At 35.5% G+C, this 23,423-nt stretch overlaps 1 protein-coding gene across 9 annotated transcripts in view; it reads left to right on the plus strand.

Annotated features, from left to right (window-relative positions):
* TRIM37 (tripartite motif containing 37) overlaps positions 1-23,423 on the plus strand; it is a 156,112-nt gene that overhangs the window by 56,104 nt on the left and 76,585 nt on the right. For 8 of the 9 annotated variants that reach the window (XM_023520394.1, XM_023520396.1, XM_011375067.2 and 5 more), the window contains 5 exons: positions 669-887; positions 1,918-2,054; positions 7,230-7,315; positions 15,494-15,688; positions 22,094-22,402. In XM_023520394.1, coding sequence (XP_023376162.1) covers positions 669-887; positions 1,918-2,054; positions 7,230-7,315; positions 15,494-15,688; positions 22,094-22,402 — 946 coding nt within the window. The remainder of the gene's footprint in view (positions 1-668; positions 888-1,917; positions 2,055-7,229; positions 7,316-15,493; positions 15,689-22,093; positions 22,403-23,423) is intronic. The other variant, XM_023520397.1, reaches the window with a different exon arrangement.

The following is a 23,423-nucleotide window of genomic DNA, read 5'->3' on the forward strand; positions in this document are numbered from 1 at the left end:
CTTAAGCTCTTTATTTGTACTAGCCACATTTCAAATGCTTGTATTGGGCATTGCAGATATAGAACATTTTCATCATCACATAAAATTGTATTGGACAGTGCTACTCTGGTTTGAGGTATAATCTCTTTGTGTTTCTCTCCGTGACTTGGATATTTCTCTTTCCCATGCTGTCTTAAATTTAGAGGACTCAAAGCTATAGAACAACAAAGTTGCCTCATCTTGAATTCTCACTATTGTTGAATTGAGCACCAGGGAGGATCAGTTAATGAATTTTTATTTTACAATAGTAACTAAATTATATAAGAAATGTTTCTTTCTGCCAGTGGAAATTGGGATGGGGTGGGAGGTTTGAAGTGCTGAGAGTGGTTAATAGGGAAGAAAATATGAATAAACACATACTTTCAGAGATTTTCAGGTTAAGTGTATTTTTTAAAACCGCCTCTATTTACTATACAGTTTGGGCTAGATATGAGAAGGATGAAAATAAATTAGGCAGTTTTTCTTCATCATAGATTTTTTTCATAAGCAAAAAGCAGGAGGTGATGAGAGATAGTTCAAGAAATGGCTTTAGAAACGTGTAGATATATTTTTTTTCTTGAAATATTTTTTACTCTACCACAGAAACACTGCTATGACTCATGTTTATTTGTGCTGTTTTGTTTTAAAAGAGACTTACTATTGAGTTGTCTCGAACTCAGAAATCAAGAGATTTGTCACCACCAGATAATCATCTTAGCCCCCAAAATGATGACACTCCTGAGATACGAGCTAAGAAGTCGGGATCATGTGCTGACATGCTTCTCCAGGATGGTCCTGCTATAGCTTCTGTAAGAGAAGCCAAAGAAGAGGAAGAGGAAGAGGAGAAGATTCAGAATGAAGATTATCATGTAATAATTAGACCTGTTTTATATTTATTTTGTGTTTGATAAGAGAAATGAATACAATCATGGTTTCTAACATATGAGTCAGTGTGTTGAAAACCTTGTACATTTATTTTCACCACTAGTGTATGTCCTCCTGTAAATGTTAATAAGTCAGAAGTTGTTGAGTCAAAGTGTTCAAGATGCTAAAAATGAATTTATTGTAAAAAACGACAGTCTTTAAAATAAACTGATGTACATTCTAGAAACTATATAGGTTGTGGATTTTAAAAATGCGTTCTATTTCTATTCACTGAAACTAGTAAGTACCTTATCATTGCATATGTAGAAATCATTGCAATGATTTAGGTTTTGGGACATAGCCAGGTTTTATCCCAGCTAAACCACAACCAAAAATGAGAATTCAAGAAGTGGTTATTATTGTTGAATGAGAGACAGGGATGCAGAGACAGCTTTTTTTGTTATAGTTATTTTTAAGATTGGAGACTTCAGGTATACATTAAAATGAAGGAGCCATCAGGGAGAGAGATTGAAGATAAGTTTAAGGTATTGATAAAACACTCAAGTGAACCAGATATCTTTTGATAGGATGAGTTAAAGGAACGGTGAAGTTTGCTGGTAGGGCAGCTGAAAGTTGGGAGGATTTATGCTTAACACCAGTATGTTTTCCTGTGCAGATAGATGGCAGGATTTTACAATGACCTTGTATATGACCTTGAAGATAATAGAGATTAGGAAGGACTTGAGGAATGATGGTTTGAAATGTTACTTTTTACATAGTAAACAGCTTCCTTACTGGAAGCTGACATGGAATATATGAACCATTTCCAGTTAAAATGAGAGCCCAGCTGAAATTAGCAGCAATAAATTATGAGTGGCACTAGGTAATAATGTAGTTGTGTGATTTATTTTTTCTGCTGGGGTCAGCAGCCAATGCACAGGAGCAGAGAATTCTGATGATTACATTATTCTTTGCCGCTGAGTTCATACTTTACTATTCTTTGAGATAAATATCTTGTTCTTTGCCTTGTTCTAGCATGAGCTTTCTGATGGAGATCTGGATCTGGATCTTGTTGGTGAAGATGAAGTAAATCACCTTGATGGCAGCAGTTCCTCTGCCAGTTCCACAGCAACAAGTAACACGGAAGAAAATGACATCGATGAAGAAACTATGTGAGTGTCTTGCATTAACTGCCATTATAAAGCGTCTAAATGATAATTATTAGAAGCGTATTAACTAACTTAGGCCTGAAAGAGGGGGTACTTAGCATTTTTTGATATAGAGTATCTTATGTAAATAATCTTGAAGGAAAGACTTAATTAGTTTCTTCCCTTCCATCTCTGGGTTCTAGACAGCTTTAGTTTTTGTTTTAATTTTTAATTTTGCAATTACTTCATATTTCAGAAAAGTTGCAAAAATATTAGCTAGGAATTCTCATAAAAAAACTGATTTTCCAAATGTTATATTATTTTGCTTGGCTATGTTTCTCTTTTCTCTCACTCTGTTTAATGTTTTTGTGAGACATCTGAGCTTAGGTAAGTATACTTATGTACTTCCTAAAAACATGTATGTTTCTTATGTAACTACAGTACAGTTAATCAAAATCAGGAAATTACCATTGATGTAATACTATAATCTGACTTAAAAATTTTGCTAGTGATGTCCTTTGGTCTAGGATCCAGTGCAAGATCATGTGTTGCTTTTAGTTAAGGCTCTTTAGTCTGCCTCAGTGTGGGTCACTTTGTTTTCAATTTGTTTTTTATGACTTTGACATTTGAGAAATACAGAGCAGTTATTTTGTAGAAAGTTGCTCAATTTGCAGTCTGATGTTTCCTCACAATTAGATTGAGGCTATGCACTTTTGTCAGGAATATTGCAGAAGTGATGATGTAGCCTTTTCAGTGCATCCTATGAGGGGGAGGGGGAGGGCACATGTCTTCGATCTGTCCCATTATGGTCGATTAATTTAGATTACTTGGTTAAGATGATATCTGCTAGGTTTCTGTACTCTAAAATTATGACCTTTTCTCTTTTTAATTAATAAACATCATGTGGGAACATTTTGAGACTGTAAATATCTTTTTCTCACTATATTTTTGTTCATTAATTTTAGCATCCATTGATGATTCTTGCTTGAAAGATTACTGTGTTGACTGCCAAATAATGATGTTTTGATTTCATTATTCTGCATTTATTAATTGAAATTATTCTTTAAGGAAGAGCTTTCCCCTCTGCCCCATTAATTAATTAAATTAATATGGACTCATGGATTCTTATATTATTAAATGGTTTAATCCATTTACTATCATAATTTATTGCTCAGATTATCAAAGATTTGGCCAGTGGGAGCCTGTTAAAGAGCCAAATCCTATGTCCTTTTGCGATATCCTTATCAATTTTTTAAAGCATTTTCTTATTTTCTGGCACTATAAGGTCCATTCCAGGTCCATTTTTTTCTTTCTTCTTCCCAGCTCTGGCATGAGCCATTTCCCAAGAATAGGTTGAGAGTTTTAACTCCCTATTTGACCTCGCCTACATTTCCACAAATTAGTTCCTCAAAATAGACCGTTTTAACTTAATGATTCCCCCTAGCATATGTGGCAGATTGTTAAAAGGGTTAATTAGTTGAAATGCGAAGTCTAAGTATCTTTAAGTCCCCAAATCAGTAATTGTTACAGTGATACTTTTAGATATATAAAATAGAACTCAATGTAATCAACATGGAAAATTCCTTTAGACAGTGATTGTATAAAGTGGACTTCACCTTGCTAATAGATAGATTAAATATGCAGTTCTATCTGAATTAATTCTTTTGACTTATATCTCTTGACTTTTTTCAAGGTTGTTTTGAGAGCAGTTGGGTTTTACATGAAAGTTGAGTCACAGCCTTTCATTAGATTGACTTTTTAATCCTTTTTCCAATAGAAGGTGTTTGATTATTTTCTCTATATATACATCTACAATAATATCTTGATTCAAACTATTCCATATAATTCAAAGAAATAGCACAGTAATTGTGAGCTATTTTGGACACTTAGGGAATCATAAAGTGTTAGATCTTAGAAATGAAGGTCAATTCCTTCCTTTATAGATGAGGAAAAACAGCCATACAGTTTGTTTGGATAATGATTATTATATTATAAATAACTTCTAAATAACTAGAACACATTTATCAAGTAAGTTTTTTTTCCTTCTCTTTCCTCACCTTTCTTGGTCTTTCTACAACAGCACTATATATTTTCTTCCTGCTGTTTAATTTTTTCTTTTGAGATAATTGTAAATCCACATGCAGTTGTAAGAAATAATAAGAGATCCCATATACCCTTTACCCATTTTCCCCAGTGGTAAGTAACATCTTATAAAACCATAGTACAATATCACAACCAGGTTATTGACTTTGGATAGTCACAATACAGAACATTTCCATCACCACAAGGGTCCCTCGTGTTACCTTTTTATACCACACCCACTTCCCCCACCTTAGTAACTGCTCAGTTCCCTCTGCCCCCCCGCAACCACCTGTGTCTTCCTGTGTTCCCCATTTCTACAATTTTGTCATTTAAAGAATGTTATATATATAAATGGAAGCACTCAATAAGTTAACTTTTAGAGATTGGCTTTTTTTACTCCGCATAGTTCACTGGAGATTCATTCAAGTTATGGTGTGTACCAATTGGTTGTTTCTTTTAATGCTGTGTAGTATTCTGTGTTGTGGATGTACTGCAGTATGTTCAGTCATTCAGCTATTACAGGCCATCTGGATTGTTTCCAGGTTTGGGCTATTATGAATAAAGCTACTATAAACATTGATGTGCAGATTTTTGTATGAACTTAAGTCTCCATTTCTCCAGGATAAATGCAGCTGCTGGATTGTATGGTAATTGAATGTTTAGTTTTTGAAGAAATTGCCAGTTATCCAGAATGTCTACTATTTTGCATTTCTGTGAGCAGTGTTTGAGTGATCCAGTTTCTCTGAATCTTCACCAGCATTTAGTGTTGCGTCTAGTTTTTATTTTAGCCATTTCAGTAGGTGTGTAGTAGTACCTTATGTGGTTTTAATTTGGATTGCTCTAGTGGGTAATGATGTGAACATCTTTTCATCTGCTTAATTTGTCATCTTATAATAGCCTTAGTGAAATTTCTCTTCATGTCTTGAGCCCATTTTCTAATTGGATATTTTTAACTGTTGAGTTGTTTAAAAATTATGGTAAAATATGCATAATATAAAATTTACAGTTTTAACCCATTTCTGAGTGCAGTTCAGTGGTATTAAATACATTCACATTGTTGTGCAACCGTCACCACTGTCCATCCCCAGAGCTTTTTTCATATTCCCAAACTAAAACTCTATACTCAGTAGAGAGTAACTTCCCCTTCCCTCTCTCCTTCACTCGCCCCTGGCAACTACTATTGGGTTTTGAGAGTTCTTTATGCATTTTAAATACTAATCCTTACAAATACTTTCTCCCACTCTATAGCTTGTCTTTTCATCTTAATAGTCTGTTTTGCTAAGCAAAAAAATTTTAATCTTTCAACAGTGTTTTGTAGTTTTCAGAGTATACATTTTACACTTCTTTTAATTTCTTTGTAAGTATTCTTTTTCATGCTGTTATACCTGGTATTGTTTTATTTTCTTTTTGGATTCTTTGCAAGCATATGGAAACAGCTGATTTTTGTCTATTTGTATCTTGCAACCTTGCTAATACTATATACTATATATACAATATATTATCTATAAATTGACTTTGTTTTACTTCTTCTATTCCAATCTGGATGCCTTTTACTTAATTTTCTTGCCTAAGTTCACTGGCTAGAATTCCTTTAGAATGTTGACTAGTTTGGTGGGAGCTGACATCCTTGTCTTGTTCTTTATCTTAGTTAGAGGAAAAGCATTTAGTCTTTCACCAGTAATTGTGACAGCTTTATTTTTTCCATAGATGCTTTTTATTAGGTTGAAGAAGTTCCCTTCTATTCCTAGTTTGTTATTACGAAAGGGTGTTGGGTTTTGTCAGATCTCTTTCTGCTTCCAATTCAGATGATTATGTGGCTTTTTTTTAATTCTGTTAATATGATGTATTACATTAATTGATTTATTTTATGTTTGGTGGATTTTTTTTTGAGTCTTTTTTTATGCTCTTAATGGTGTTGCAGAGAAACTTTGTGCTCTTAATGGTGTTACACATTTCTCTGTGGCTCAGTTTTACAGCATGCTTCTCCCTCCAGGCAAAATCTCTGAGCCAGAGCTCTGAAGCTGGGGTGAGGACAGTGGTGTGCTAATTTCTCCCACTTAGAAGATGAACCAGTGGAGGTGGGGGTGTTGGCTGCAGCCTCATATCTTTTCAGCTTGTTTTCTTAGGCCTGGGACCTCTGTTTTACAAATGAATTGGGGCAAAGGTGATCTGGGCCCCAGTATTCTCAGCATGCTTCACCTAAGGTAGAGTCTTGGGTCTGGATGGCAGAAGGGAATTCTCACTTGCTGACCACATAACCTTGACCTTAGCCTCAGCAACTGATAGCTGGGGCAGGACAAGAAATGTTGAAATACAGCTTGTGGAAATAGAGCCTTTTGGGGAGCTATGGAAATGGAAGCCCTCTGTTCCAGGCTATACCAGTCTGGAGTGAAATTTCTATATCACTGAATTGGGAGGGGAGGACAGAGGGAGTAGTCTTGGTTCAGGTACCAGAGACTCATTTTTTTTACCACATTAACTACATTTTCTTGAGATGTTTTTCATTTGCTTTATGCTTTTAGAATTATTTTTAGAGTTTTCAAAAGGTTATTTTCAAAATAGTTTTCACCAGTGTCATTGGAGGTCTACAGAGCTTCTCATCCTGTCAAGCAGGAAAATGATCTTGAAACTTCTTAAAATATCCCAAACTAGTATAGAGATAGTGCTGTTTCGTATAATACTTTGCCATTTAAAATAAGATAATGGTATTTTTTGGTATGAGGGACTTTAATAGGAGGTAACATCCTTTTTTATGAAATATAATATTTTAAGAAAATACTATTTAGCCATATACAGAAATTGGAGCATCTTCCTTTTTAAACTTAAAATGTGTTTTAAGCCTGATTTACTACCATTAAGTTACAATTTCTTTGAAGCTGTTATCTCTTATAATGGTTCTCACGTTTTTTTTCTTTTAAAAATTAAATTTTGCCAACCTATTTTGAACACTAGGTAGTTTGTTCATTAGTACTACCTTTACATGTAATAATGACAAAAGCCTTTTTATTTTTCTATTGAGAAATAGCCTATCTTCACAGGAGAAAGCTATGCACCGAGGCTGTAAATAATGTTAATTATACTCACTCTGTGGGAATAATGAATTTTGCGTATTCTTAGGTCTGGAGAAAATGATGTGGAATACAACAACATGGAATTGGAAGAGGGAGAACTCATGGAGGATGCAGCTGCCGCAGGACCTCCAGGTACAGAGGCCAAGCCCCACAAGCCACTCTGTCTTCTCTTTGCTCTTTTCTGACTATCATATTGTAATGTGTGGCAACCAGCTGCTCTCCATGACTCATGGTGTTGGAAGTGCTATATTTTACATAGGGATTTTTGAGTATATTACTACTAATGGTATTTAAAACAATATTAATAGCTAACATTTGATAAGTGTTCTTATGTACCAGGCACTGTGCAAAAGTACTTTGTATACTTTATTTCATTTACTTATAAAATTCTGTGAGATAGGTTTAACTTTTTACAGCTCTAGAAACTGACGTGTAGAGATATTAAGAAATTTGCTGTCTTTTCAGTTTAAAATTCCTCTGTATTTACTGTATACTGTCTTTTTATGATTTATGTCTTGCTTGTATATTTAGCTTGACTATAGAATAATCTGACTAGAATCATTGAATCTTTGACTTCAGGACTTTTTGAGACCTCATCTTATACATGGAAAAAACTTGGAGATTTAGTTGCCTAAATTACATAGGTAGTTGCTGGTACAACTGGGCTAGAACCCTACATCGTCACCTTGAACCCAAAAACACACTACTCCTCCTGGGAAGAACTGACTTAGATAATGGGTGTGGTTTTGTATGTGTGTTCTTGGACCTGTTTAATAAGCAAATCTTGGTTACAACAATTGTAAGCCAGCTTTGTGTTGCTTCTGTTTTATCAATATTGCCCTTGGTGTGAACGCTGACATGTTCTATAGCATGCTTGGATAAGTAAAGTCCTCTTAAGTACTAATCCTCAACATTTCAACTTCCAGCCTATTCCCAGTACTCTTCCTACTCCTCATTTTATACCTAGGTGATCTCATTCACATCTGTATTTAAGTTCTGTCTGTATACTGATTACTCTCCAAGTTCTGTCTTTAGCCTTTATTTTTCTCATGACTTCCTGACCCACGTAGCAGTCAGATTTTGATGTCTCATCAGACACTCAGCATCTCCCAAACAAATCATTATCTTTTCATCTGTCATTATGCCTGTCAGTAACAGCCACCATATTAGTGCCTGATAGTGCTATACATTCTTCACTTTTTCCTCTCCCTTAAACTCTGCCTTTAATATGTTGCTCAAATCTGTTGATTCTACCTCTTAAACAGTGCATGAATTCATTTGTTACTCCCCGTTCCTTTGCCATTCCTAGTCTAGGCCACCGTCTTTCAAAGCAGCTTTATATCTGGGTTCCTTGTATCCATTACTGCTCCCTTTAATTCTATTTCCCACAGCATGAGTTCAGAATGATGTCCCCCCACCCCCCTTCAAATTAACATGTGATCATGTCACTCTCTACTTAAAAACCCTCTATTGGATTCCATTTACTTACAAGATAAAGTCCAGGCTCGCTAATATGGTACGCAAGGCCCTTTGTGTGCTGGCCTCTGGTCCTTTCATTAGCTTTACCTCTCTCACACTCCCCTGCGTTAATTTTTAGCCCCTCAAATGTGCTGTGGTATCTTTCACATCTTTGCTTCCTAACATGTTGTTCCTTCTACCTTCTCCTCATCTTGGGCATAGTGAACTCCTTTATTTTAGCTTTTATTTCATTTCTTCCTAGAAGCCCTCCCAGACTGCTTATCCTGGGTATCTTTACTGCGCTGTCAGATAAACATTTTAGAACCTATAGAACTTATTTAATCTATATTAAACATTATTCTAATTGCTAATTTAGCTGTCCATTTTCCATTTCATCTCATCTTCATGAAGCCAAGATAATATACACCTTAATTTTGTATCCCTAACACTTAACAGTACAATAGAGATCATTTAATACTTTTCAGTTAAATATTTCGTGAATACACTTTATTACTAAGTTTTGAATGTACTTTTCAAGGTTTTATTTTTATTTTTTTTATTTTTTTAAGCGAGGCAACCCTTGGTTGATCTCAGAGATTGCAAGGACCTTGTTAGCTTACAATCCCTTATTTTTATTTTTTTTACACCTGTAGCACCTGGTCTTCTTAGGTGGTCTCCCATCCAGGTACTAACCAGGTCCGACCCTGCTTAGCTTCCGAGATCTCAAGGTTTTAAATAGTATGGAAAAATTCAGAGGCTATCTTGATATAAAATAGAAGATGAGTATACTGAGTCAAGGTTACTGAATATTTTTTAGCCTTTTTTAAAGTTTAATCTGTGATTTCCTCTCTTAAACTGTGCTGTAGGGAAATTCTTGTATGGAACATTTTTACAGACACTGAGTAAACAAGAGGTTACATTTTTAAATTAATTCATTCATTCACCAAATGTTTACTGAGCACTTACCTGGAACTGGGTACTGTTTTATTATCTAGAGCTGCAGCGTTGAATAAAAAGATGTCCCTATTCTCATGGACCTTATGTTCTATAATTCTGAAAGTATAATTTATTCATTCATTAAATATTTTTTGAGTACCTGTTATAATTCAGACACTGAATTCTAGGTGCTGAGGCTACAATAGTGAATCACACAGTTAATTTTTATTATGTGCTTTTGGGAATTTTATATAATTTGTCAGACATTTGTCGAATGTCTTCCCTGTTTCAGGATTTCTGGAAAATGCAGTGAAGGAGACTTACTCTTAAGTAATTTATAATCTAAAGGTAGATAGATGTGTGGATAATTAGCTAAAATATAAGACAACATACGTACAGAATTCCAAATAATTTCTGTAGATATTGCCTCCTCAAGGAAATGGAGTATAACTCCCCACCCTTAAATGTAGGCTACACTTTGTGACTTGCTTCCAAATAGTACAGTGTAGAAAGGAGGGAAATAACTATGCTAGAGAAACCTGGTAAACGTTACCTCAGCCAGGTTATCAAATACAACATCAGTGTTGTCATGTTGATAGCGTGATGTGTTGAGAATGGCACCTTAAATCTATGGTGTCATCTTCCCAAAAACCGGTAAGCACAATCTATTAACCATGAGAAAAACACCACATAAACTCCAATTGAGGGACATTCTACAAAATATTTAACTAGTACTCTTCAAAACTGTCAAGGTCATCAAAAACAAGAAAAGTCTGAGACATTCCTAAGGAGCCCAAGGAGTAATGGCCATCTAGATGTAATTTGATATTTTAGATGGGACCCTGGAACACAAGAGGGACATTAGGGAAAGATTAATGAAATTTTAATAAAGTATAGAATTTAGTTAATATATCAATATTGGTTTATAGGTTGTGATAAATATAACATAGTAATGAAAGATGTTCACAGTGGGGAAACTGGACATGAGATTTACAGAAGTGTATTATCTTTGCACCTTTTCTATAAATCTGAAACTATTCTAAAATAATAAGTTTTAATAAAGCAGTGAACAAAGCTAGATTATGGGTGAGATGGGGCTGAGTATGGAATGCAGTATTACATATTAATTATGGAAGGTCCACTTCAGGCCTGTTGTAGTTAATATTTTGGAACCACACAGTCATCTAAAAATCATGTCAATTAAGATATTAAGTTGTCCTACTAGACCATGAAAGATCTTTTTTACACAGAACCTGGGTATAATGTAAAATAGTAATTTCATTTTATAAGCAGCAGTATTAAGATATAGCTGGAAACGAGATATTTAGTGACTCAGGTGGCCTCATTTCCATAAGAATTGCTTTTAGTTTATTCAGTTATTTTCATTTAGTTGCAGGAGAACTTAGGCTTAAAAGCCTCCTGAAAAGGTTGTATGTATTCTAATCTAGAACATTAGCTATTTGAACCAGCTGAGTAGGAAAAATCTATTTTATATTTGCTGGCCATGTGTAATTTATGAAACATCGTAATGATACTTATTTGAGAACTAAATGGTTTTGGCAATTTATCACACTTGTAAAACAAATCGACATTATGTAAGGTTATTACTCAAAACATTTGTTATTTATTTCAGATTAAAGATTTTTAAGGTTACCTATTTCAGATGTTTAATAAATGCTCACTAGGTATCAGCCATTGTGTTGTTCATTGGGTTTATAAATGAATGAGCATTACTTTTCCTAAATGAGAATCCAGCACTCGTCATTGCAAAACTTTGCGATTAATTATAGATACAGGGGGGTGACACCAAAAAAAATGGAGAGAACAGCTATTGAGAATGGGTGAGAAAAGGCTTCAGAAAGAGTGATGCTTGATCTTATTCTTGAAGATGAGCTGAGAGTTCATTAGGGGAGCAGGGAACTGATGATGAGAGATCAAAGGCATTCCAGGCAGAAGATGCAGCATTGTTTTTTGTGAGAACTTGAGATAGTTGAGACTAGTTTATATTGGGGCAGGTCATTGTAAAATTGGTAGGTAGGAACAAGATCAGGTAATGGAAAGTCTCATTTGCCAAACTAGGAAGTTTGGACTTTATTCACTGGAACCAGTAAAGGTCTTTACAAAGGAATGTGATCAGATTTGGTTAACATAGTGAAAGATGAATTAAAGGTGAATGAGACAAGATTAGTTAGAAAGCTACCAAAATATCCCAGGAGGGAAAATTCTGAGGGCTTAAAATAAGGCAGTATTAGTAGAATTGGAGAAGAAACCATTTGAGATATAGTAAACAGTTAGAATCTATAAGACTTGGAGTCTTAACTGGATAGGTTGGAGTTGGTGGAGATGTGGGGATAATTCTTTAAGGTTTCTAGTTAGGCCATTCCATTGCATAAAGTAGTCCATAAGCAGAAGATAAGTATGTTTAATTTCATCTGTTGATTTTGAGAGACCTTTGGGCACCCATGTGTCAATCTGCAGACCCATATATCTAACTGCTTAGAAGATCTCAGGTGTGCAGTCTGGTCTAGAACTATATATTGATTTTTAACAACAAGCATCATAATTTTTATTAATCGGAATAAATGAATGAATTAAAAATATTATCCCAAAGGCTCATCCATAATATATAAAGAACTTCTACAAATCAATAAGAATGAATGAATGAATTAAAAATATTATCCCAAAGGCTCATCCATAATATATAAAGAACTTCTACAAATCAATAAGAAAAAGATAAGACAGTCTTCTAGAAAAAAAGGGCAAAAGACTGGAATAGACACTTCACAGAGGAGGCTATCCACGTGGTCAGTACACATTTTGAAAGGTACACAGCCTCTTTTGTCAGAGAAATGCAAATTATGTGCCTCAGTGGGATCTCTCGAGTTTGTTTATTCTACATGGAGTTTGTTGAGCTGAGCTCCTTGGATGTGTAGATTAATATTTTCATCATACATAGGAAACTTTCAACCATAATTCTTTAAATATTGTTTCTTTTTTCTGTAACTTCCATCATGTATATATTGGTACACTTGATGGAGTCCCATGGGTCTCTAAGACTTTATTTCTCCCTGTTCTTTCTTCAGGAAATGCCAAATAAAAACCACAATAAGGTACCACTTAACCCACTGCGATGATGGGTGTGATATTTTATTTTATTTAGTAATATTTAAAAAACTGGCAATACTTAATGTTCAAAGCATGTGCAGAGGTGAAAACTCTTATATACCCTGCTGATAGGAATGACGATCGACACCACTACTTTGCAAAACTGTTGGGTGGTGTGTGCAGAAGCTGAAAATACACATTACTTATGGCTCCACTATTAACAACAGAAATGTGAGCCACTATTTGCTAGTAGGTTTTTACAAGAATATGTAGAGCAGCATTGTCTTTTTTAGGTGTTTTGTGTGTGTATGCGCTTTTTTCTTTTAAATATAAGAAATAGAAATTAATTTATAATAAAGTAAAGGATGTGAAAATGTTGAGAAGACTGGGCAGGAAATTCAAGACTAGACTATAGGACCTTTAATGTTATGCTAATGCTTATAGACAATGTAATATAATGAAGAACTCAAATAGATCAGTGTGACATTTTAGCAGGATTAATCAATCTGTCTTGGCTCAGGAAGAGAGGAATCTGTCACTGATCCGTTTGCTTTTTTATGAGGTGTTTTACATTTTTTTCGTGTAAGCTTCAAAAACAGTTATCTATTTATAATTTCAGTAGCTTTATTCTTTGTGGCCAAAGGAAATGAAACTAGGATCAACCCAGTTTTTTTTCCCAGTAGAATAAAGAAATTTATATGAATATCAAAAATCAATATATAGTTCTAGACCAGACTGCACACCTGAGATCTTCTAAGCAGTTAGATATATGGGTCTGCAGATCGACACATGGGTGCCCAAAGGTCTCAAAATCAACAGATGAAATTAAACATACTTATCTTCTGCTTATGGACTACTTTATGCAATGGAATGGCCTAACTGGGATACTGCAGAGCAATACAGATGAATCTCAAATGTAATGTTGAGCAGAGAAGCGGCACATAAGAGTACATACATACTCTACATTTATATAAAGTTCAAAAACAGGCAAAACTAAGCTATGGTATATAATTCAGGATGAAAGTTACCTTTGGAGGAGAAGGTTAGTGAGCAATTTTAAGAGGCTTTGGAGAGGGTATTCTGGGGTGCCAGTACTTTGTGAAATTTCATTAGGCTAAATATTTATGCATGAGACAGACATACACCCAGAACGAGGGCAGCATTAGCTCTGAGAGGGGAAACCGAAAGATGCCCGTGGATGTATATACCATAGTGAGTGGAAAGGATGGGAAGAAGGGAAGGAATACCCAAAGGCTATAAACTACAAAGGAAAGGAGTTTTTGCTCATTGGTGGGACTGATGATCTGGAAGAGCAGTGAGGAACAGGAGATTGCTAAAACTCCTGTACTATGGGTCCGTTTAACATGGGCAACTTCCATTTTTAAAGAAGAACCAGGTATCAGGGCAGTAGATACCATACATTGGGCTACTGAGCTTACTTACTCACTACTCAGAACCACCTGAGTAGCTTTTTGGAAAGAGGTCCTAGATCCTACTCTAATATTCTCATTCAGTACATTTGGGGTGGAGCCAAGAATCTTGTAATTTTTAAAACTTTTCCAACTGACTGATAATGCAGCCTGATTTGGGAACTTCTTAGTAAAGGGAAAGAGTTAAACAGTTTCAAGGTGGAGAGGGGATAGTTTTCTTCTTTTTTAAATAGGAGTTGGTGGGTACAGAGGCTGGGAAGAAAAATTGGCAATATAATGATAATCTTTAGATAAGGAAGAAGTAGGCGAAGTTGAGGACATGAGGATGTGAATATGATGAGAAATATGTAAGTAAATAATTGACCTGAATCTTGTAAATAATTGAAGTTTTCTCTTAAGTTATTTCCTGCTAGATCTCTTTGAAATACTCATTAATAATCAGAACTTGATTATTTTATTTTCATATTGTCTATTTTAAGACTTTGCTTCATATAACATTTTTAAATGTTGTGTTTCTTTGGGATATATTTAAATAGCTTTATTGAAGGAAGTAGATTTTTTTTTTTTTTTTAGGTGAAGCAACCCTTGGTTGGCCTCACAGATTGCAAGGACCTTGTCAGCTTACAATCCCTTATTTTTTAATTTTTTACGCCTGCAGCACCTGGTCTTCCTAGGTGGTCTCCCATCCAAGTACTAACCAGGCCCGACCCTGCTTAGCTTCCAAGATAAAGGAAGTCGATTTTAACCAACATTTTCATACTTAATATTTGCTAGACATTGTACTAGGCACTAGAGAAAAGTCAGATGGTTTCCTTAAGGAGCTTCGCCCAATATAAGATGATATAAATAGGACATTCGCTCACAGATGTCTATACTATGTGTCAGTCATTAACAAGTTCATTCTAAAATCTTCAAGTTGTACTCTAGTACTTAATCCACCAAACTGTCATGATTCTGTACATTTTGCTGTCCAGAGACCTGGAGAAACTTTCTATTTCGGCGTCTAGTTCCTTGGGATCTGTCATGCTACAGGGATTTTGTTTTCATCCGACAACTGGGTTATGGGATATATTCTCCTTTTCCTCACCCCCCTAATTGTATATATTGTTTATGTTGTCACTTTTATTTCTAGGTCTCAGGATGGGGTTAAGGGTTGCTCCCGAATTCTGGATAGTGTTGAGGCCAGTGCTCAGTTACTGTGCTTACGCATACCTCTCTGGCAGTCTGGTTACTTCTTTGTGTCTCTCATCATGAAAACCAACTCCTAAGAGATGGGTCCGTAGAGAAGTATTCAAACAACATTAACCAGTTTACTTTTAAGTATACCTAAATTTGTGCAAATATATGCCATGCATTTTCTACATCTCCATTTCTTTTGCAGGTAGTAACCATGGCTATGTTGGTGCCAGTAGCAGAATGTCAAGAAGAGCACATTTATGCTCTGCTGCTACCAGTAGTTTATTAGACATTGATCCTTTTATTTTGATACATTTGTTGGACCTTAAGGACCGGAGCAGTATGGAAAATTTGTGGGGTTTACAGCCTCGCCCACCTGCTTCACTTTTGCAGCCCACAGGTAAAACATTAATAGTGATTTCCCTTTTTTTGTGGTTCCCAGAAGAACTCTAAGCTTTTAATCTGGGTATTTCGTCCAAATGTTAGAACACAATATGTGTCTGTAGCAAATTGATTTTTCATTGTATATCATAAAAAACGACATCAGTCAGATTGAGTTTTGTTATTCAAAGGTCTTTCATGCAAAAATTATGTCACAATGTCGATGAGGTTTTTATACGATTTACCATTTAAATTGTATCTAATTGAGAGTTTGATCCACAGGAAGCACATTCCTTTGTGAATGAACTTACTGCAGGCCTCATGAATACCCTAACTTGGAAGCAGAACTATTTCTAAATTGAATATAGAAAAGATGGTTTAACTTATACTCTGATGTTCAGTAGCCTAAAAATGTATACCAGTTAGCAGCAGTTTTTTATGTGCAAAGGTTATTTGTTGAAGAGAAATTATGTTTGTGTTACTGTAATATGGTATATACACACATATTGGCTGTATAGTCAAACTCGGACTCTTTGAAATTCAGGAATAGTCATTTTGAACAACTAAAGATTTACCTTTAAATGACACATTTTAAAAATTATTTTTGTTGAAAAGCTTTAAAATATGCTGAACATTTTCATCTTAAACAATAGTATTATACAAGTAAAATCAGTTGCTTAGAACAGTGATGCTGCTTTAAAGTAGCGGAACTCATTTTTTAAACAAAATCTAGAGTCTCAGTTTAGAAAAATAGAAATAGAACTTCTCTACTGAAGGATAAACTCAGAACTCGGATTATTTAGGCCACTTCCTTCCTAAGGTTGCATTTCCTGGAAGTCTCTAACTAGGTTATGAAAGAGTTGCTTTTTATCTGTGGTCCCAGCAAATTTTGTATTATACTTGTACTTTTGTGGCACTTATCACATTGTATATAATTTTACTTTTTTCTGAGGTATTTTTATCGTAGAAAGCTCAGAAAATAAAATTGTAAAGACGGAAATAAAAATCACACATAGTTTTTATAATCAACAAAAAAATACCTTAAAAAAAAAATTATCACATTGGCAAAAGGTTTGCCAAAGTTGTAACCAGCGTTGTTTTCAAAGACCTAATGAAGCAGACAGGTTCTGGTTCTGTAGGTAGGTGTGTACATTTATTTTACCTTTCTGAAGGAAAATTTTATAGTAGGTTTAAAATATTTCTGTTTTTTAATTCTGTAATTTCACTTCTAGGAGTATATCCCAAAGAGAAAACAGTTCTTTGAAAATATCCAGCAGTACGATTCAAGCTGAAAAATTATAGTTTAGCCATGCAATAGCATATTTTATAGACAGGTAAAATTGTGTTTTTTGAAAAATATTCAGTGTCTTTGGGAAAAAGAATGCAAACTATAGAAACAGAGTAAGATCTCTGTTCTCTAAAATTTAGTTTTCCATATAAAGTTAATGATATAAATGAGATGACCATAATTTCAAATCCAGGTGATTAAAATGACAAGGAAGATGGGGGAGATAGCAAAGGGAGAGTGCAAGTCTTGGATTTAAACATCTATAGTTTGACATAACCAGCAGGATATCAAAGTAGAGACGCCTGGTAGACAACTAAAAGTTAAGAACTGGAATAGAGGCAATTATTTGCTTAAAGATGAGACTGTATAATTACAACTAAGGAGATAATTAAAACTCTCAAAAAAAGAGAGTTTCAAGAAAATTTTAAAAAGAAAAGAGCCGGAACAATCATGGTAAACATCTGTCTTTACTGAGGGCGCAGAGATGAGCCAGATGAAGAGCCTTTGGAAAAGACAAAAACCAAGAGAACAGAGTCATTTGAACAGCCAAATGACAGTACCTATCCATGAAAAGATATTAAAAGCAAATATTGCAATTAGATCCTGCATTCCTTTTTGTTAAAATGCCTGCTTGGGTTTTGATGTTTATTTTGGTTCCTTGTATATTTTTTTCTTCTCAGTCTGTATAACTTTCATTTCTTTGTCTTACTGCATTTGCTGGGACTTCATTGTGATGTTGAAAAGGAGTAGTGAAAGGGGACATCTTTGCCTTGCCCCTGATGTTGGTGGGAAAGCTTCAGGTTTCTCACCATTAACTAGTTTCTTTGTAGATATTCTTTATCACATTGAGAAAGTTCCCTTCCATTCCTACTTTACTAAGAGTTTTGTTTTGTTTTGTTTTTTTAATCATGAATGGGTGTTGGATTTCGTCAAATGCTTTTTTGCATTTATTGATAAGTGATGGATTACATTAATTGATTTTTGGATGTTGAACTAGCCTTGCATATCTAGGATCACTTGGTTTGTAGAGCCTTGTAAGAGGCATCAGGATATGACCAACAGGTAATGTAGCTGAACTAAATTGTAAGGTACATATGGTGGTGAGTGGAACTAGAAAGTCAAGTTGGGTTCATTCTGCAGAAGGTCTTACATGTTTGCCTCTGGGATTTATTCATTGTGTGCATCGGGGAGCCATTGTTTCAGTTTAGGAGTGGTTTGATTCAAACTGTATTTTAGAAAACTGGTATTAACCTGAAAAATCAGAAATGGAAGTTTAATCAGGGTACCATTGTAGAAGTTTATTTATGTTCTTAGAGTAAGATGGCAAATTCATACATTTCTATATATTTTCTCAGTCATTGTATGATTAAAAATATGTGAGACTGGGGGTAAGATCTCCAGAATTTTTTGACATTAAAGTTCTACTTAGCCTCTTGATAATACATTAATCTAGGCAATATATAACTAAGATTTACTTATAGTATGGCAGTGGTAATATATAGAACCTTTTGAAGTTAGACTTTATAAGGGCTTGACAACCTATTGGAAAGTGATAAAGAGGATTCTGAAGCAGCTTAGGTGACCAGGAGAAGGGTGGCAGTATTGACAGATACTGAAGTCTATAGGCAAAGCAGTACAGAGCTATTGTTCCTGAAGGCTATTATTGAATATGAAAGAAGTTACAAATGAGAGTCTCAATTCTAATTAACCTTGTAACCTGGCAAATTCCGGAAGGCTTCTCATTGTCAGTGCAGTAAATATCCTTAAATTGTCAGATTCCCCAGGTATAAAATCCCATAGCACCTTACACTTTCCTGTCTTGGCACTTATCACGTAGTACTGAAATGGACTATTTTTCATTTTTCCTAGCCTGGATTGTAAGCTTTGCAAGGGCAAAGATTTGAGTATTCATCTTTTCTAGTTGTATCTCCTGCCCAACACTGCCTAGCATTTGAAACAGGCTCAGTAATTGTTCATTGACTAATTATCAGATGATGGAGGGTGTATTCAAATCTTTTTCGCATTTTCCCATTTGGGATTTAAAATTTTTTAAATTTCTTGTCAGTTTCTAGTAATAATAAACTGGACCATGTAGGTTAATACAGATTTTCAGACTTAAGTCCTTGTGTATATGGATGGGAGGTGAGAGCAACAAAGATTATATTTAAAGCATTTCAAGTATTTTGTGCCATAGGCGGTTTAGCCTGGAATGAAAGGTCACTAAGATGTAATCTCCATACTTAAGTTCACAGTTTACATGTTTGTCTTCCTCAATTTAATGTGATAAGTGCTGCACCAGAAGTATACTTCATGTGCTATACACAATTAGGTAAGAATTGATTTGGAAGGAGGGGAGCAATGGTTTAGATGCCTGAAGGGAGGGGTCATTTCAGATATATCTGATGAGTTTGGGTTGGCAGAGAGAGCAAAGGATATGTGAAAAGCACGGAAGTATAATAGAGCATGGCTGATGTAAGTAATTCCAAAAGATTGGGATATGTTTGGGGTAGAGGTAGAAGATAAAGCCACTCAGAGATAAGAAAGAATCAGATAATGTAGAGCCTCCTGTGTCATGCTAGTGCTTTTTTAAATGATTCTAAGCAAGAAAGTGATATCTAATTTGGATTTTAGAAAAGTGCTCTGACATCTTGGTGGACTATGGATTGGATGGGAACTACACCAGAGTCCTTTCGCAAACTTTTGAAACAGGGTCTGATGAGCCACAGGACAACTCTTATGTGTCTATTATTATGTTTACTTTATGTATAAATAAATGGACTCAAGTTGTTGGACTTACAGAAAAGTATAGCAACTAAATGGTAGATCTGAGAGCAAATCCTGGGTTTCTAAAATCTCTCATCATATTTGTGAATGCTTTCAACTGCAGATAACAAAATGTTGCCAGTGGTGGCTAAATAAAGGCTCTTTATTATGCATATTGAGAAATCTGGAGGTAGGTGATTCCAAGTTAATTAGGTACTTAAAAGGCAGAGCACTGAATGGCATTCTTATGATTGTCATACCTCTTCTCTCATAGTAATAAGATAACTTCCACAGCTCTAGGCATTATGTATCTACAGGAATGTGTCACTAGCATGAAGGAAAAGACTGGGTGGAAAAGAGACCCTATTCCTGTGACCTTGGAGAGCAAAGTTACTGATGATAAAATCACTGACTCTGGAGACTGACTTCTCAGTTTGAATTCAAGCTTCTCTACTTATTAGCTGGGTTAACTTGAGTATGTTGTGTAACCTTTCTGTCTTTCCTTGTTTATGAAATGGAGATAATAGTACTTATCTCAGAGGATTGATATGAGAGGATTAAATGAGTTAATATTTTTCAAATATCTGTCACTAGGTAAGCTCTTTATAGATGTTTGTTAAATAAATAAACACAATAAAATCTTCCTACTAGCATAGAAAATCTTTCCCAGAACAACCCCCTTCCCCACACTTATGGCTGAGACTGAGTCATGTGCCTACCCTAAGCATTGTTAAAGAGAGATGAATGAGCTTAGACCCGTCCAGGACCCATATCCACTGGGGCTGAAGGAGAGCCCTAACATCGCTGAGCACGTTGCTGCCCACCTGATGCCTGAACACAATCTGGGTCCTTTTTGCAGGGTAGAAGTGGGGAGAATGGCTGTTGGACACACTACAGTGTCTGCCTTTTACTGATTTCCTCATTTATGGCAGAAGGTTGTTGCAATGTGTAAGCAGATTCAACTATCATTCCTGCCAATAAAGAATATGTTCTTTGTCTAGTTAGAATGCCTGTTGGTCTCCTGTTTTGGAGGGGGTTTGTATGTGTGGGGTTTTTTTGGGGGGTGGGTCTTAATTTCTTTTTGCTTCAGTCAGTCATAATGTTCTTTCATTTCCAAAATACCTACCTCTTTTTTCCTTTCTGCAGTAGAAAGTTTGTATTTTCCTTGCTCATGCCTCTCATTTTAATATTTGGGTGGCGAGAGAAGAAATTAAAAACAAATTCAACTCCTGTCGCGGGTTCCCTGGGTTCTTGCAGTCTCCCAGGATGTTTGACATCAGGGGAGATCACCAGACACAAAAGGAGACAAAGAAAAAGTTTTATTGAGCTCATACATAAAGAAACCAGCACCATGAAAGGAAAGAGATGGTTGGTTTGCTGAGCGAGGCTGGGGCAGGGTTTTTAAAGGAACTAGGCAGAAAGAGAACCATGTCTATGCATATAGAGGTGGAGGTTTTTTGGCGTTTGCATAGTGTGGCTACATGTTTCTTCATGCGCTGCATGTCTCATTAGCATGATAAGTCCCTACCCCTGGGTATGATTGTGTGTGTGTGTGTGTGTGTGTGTGTGTGTGTGTTAAAATTAAGAAAGGATCACACAACGGGCACCTCTGAGCCTGATTGCCGCAAGTGGAGGCAGGGGAAAGTTTTTAAGCCCTTGTAACCAGTTCCTTATGGTTAGCGACCCTGGTGTCTTTAATGTTGATTGGTCTCGCTTGGGCGGATGTCCTCGGGGAGCTTATCTCAGTATTAGCTGGCTCCTGTCTATTCATCCTGACTGACTCAGCAGAAGGTTGTCTTCCTGTCTCACTACTTTCTCTGGGAAGAGAGAAACATTACTTTAGTGGCTGCAGACTCAGTGGCAGGGAACTTTTATGATGTTCCTTGGCACTTAATAGCTGCATCTACATTGGATAATAGTTCAGTAAATCAACTCTTTAAAATTAATTGGAATATATATCTTTATATACTGTGTAAGTAGATTTGGATAAGTATTTGGCTTCAAGGTTTTTTAAAAAAAATTTTAAATTATAAACATCATAAAACCTCAGTGTAGAAAATTTGAGAAAAGTAGAAAAGTATAAAGAAGAAAGCATAGACAGCAGGGCAGCTTTTTAAATATTAACAGTTATATAATTCAGATTTGAGTAATTACAGTGTGACCCAGTTTCTAACTTGGAAGTTGTGAATAAAGGTAAAAGACTTGTGATAATCTTTATTTTCATTAATGGCATTTAATGCATGCTTTTATTGTTGATGTGACCTAAAGCATCTTAGCTTATTTACACGGCAAGTTTGCATATATTCACAGTACACAATGATTTCATGAATGTTAAAGTATAGAGTAACATGAGTTGTCACTTTCTCTCTGAAGCATCATATTCTCGAAAAGATAAAGATCAAAGGAAGCAGCAGGCAATGTGGCGAGTTCCCTCTGACTTAAAGATGCTAAAAAGACTCAAAACTCAAATGGCCGAAGTTCGATGTATGAAAACTGATGTAAAGAATACAGTTTCAGAAATAAAAAGTAGCAGCGCTGCTTCTGGAGACACGCAGACAAACCTTTTTTCTGCTGATCAGGCAGCTTTGGCTGCATGTGGAACCGAAAACTCTGGCAGGTTACAGGATTTGGGAATGGAGCTCTTGGCAAAGTCATCAGTTACCAGTGGTTACATACGAAATCGTAAGTGAAAAAGATCCTATTAGTGTCATTTTTCTTCATATGACATTTGGGAAGCTAGAGGATGGGTTATTTTCAGAATAATATTTAAACATTTCTCTTAAAATGAATTAGGACTACAAATACAAACAACCTTTTCTCCCATCTAAAAGTGACTATATTTTCTACTATACAATAGAGCTAACATTTCTTGTATGCTTATTTTCTACCAGGTAATAAATAAGACAAAATACTTAATCTAATGGATTTTGCATTCATGTATTCATTCATGTGGTGGGAATTGGACATTAAAATGTGTAGATGGGTAAAGATAATTTCAGTTGGTAAAGAGTGCTGTGAAGGAAACAACAGAACAGTGGGATGAGAAGAGCAGGTGAGAAGTGTGCTACTTTAATTAGGGGAATCAGAGAAAGTCTCCGAGGACAACATTTGAACCCAGACCTGAAGGTTGAAAAAGTGGCAGCCATGCAAAGATCTATAGGAGCCCTGTTCAGGGCTGTTCAGGGTAAACAACAGAAAATGCAAAGTCTCCGATGATACAGGATTTGCTATCTATGTTTGAAGTTTCAAAGGAAGACCAGTATGGCTGAATATAATGAATAAAGCAGTAGGGACCATAATAGGAAATAAGTCAGAGAGGATCTAGCTCAGGTAGTGTTTTGTAAGACTTCGGTAGAGTTTGGTTTTTTATTCTAATTTTAGGAGGAACTGTCTAGAGAATATAAATCGGGAGGGGGAGGGCACGGGTATTTATGTTCTGATTTACTTTTTACAAAGTTTACTTTGTTGTGTGGAGAAGGGTCTGAAAAGGGTTGAGAATGGCAGTTATAAGACCTGTAAACAGCCTATAACGATAGCTTGTATGAAGTATGGTGGCTCATTCTGGAGTTATTACAGTGGATCGATGGACTTGTTCATAGTCTAGTAATCTTTCTTGACTGAGGTTCCCATATCTCTTAATTCTCCCAAGGATAGTACATAACTAGTGCTGTTTTAGATACATAGGAGAGAACTTCATCTATTA

This window comes from Pteropus vampyrus, unplaced genomic scaffold, assembly GCF_000151845.1.
Source record: "Pteropus vampyrus isolate Shadow unplaced genomic scaffold, Pvam_2.0 Scaffold261, whole genome shotgun sequence".
Classification (NCBI taxonomy): Eukaryota; Metazoa; Chordata; class Mammalia; order Chiroptera; family Pteropodidae; genus Pteropus; species Pteropus vampyrus.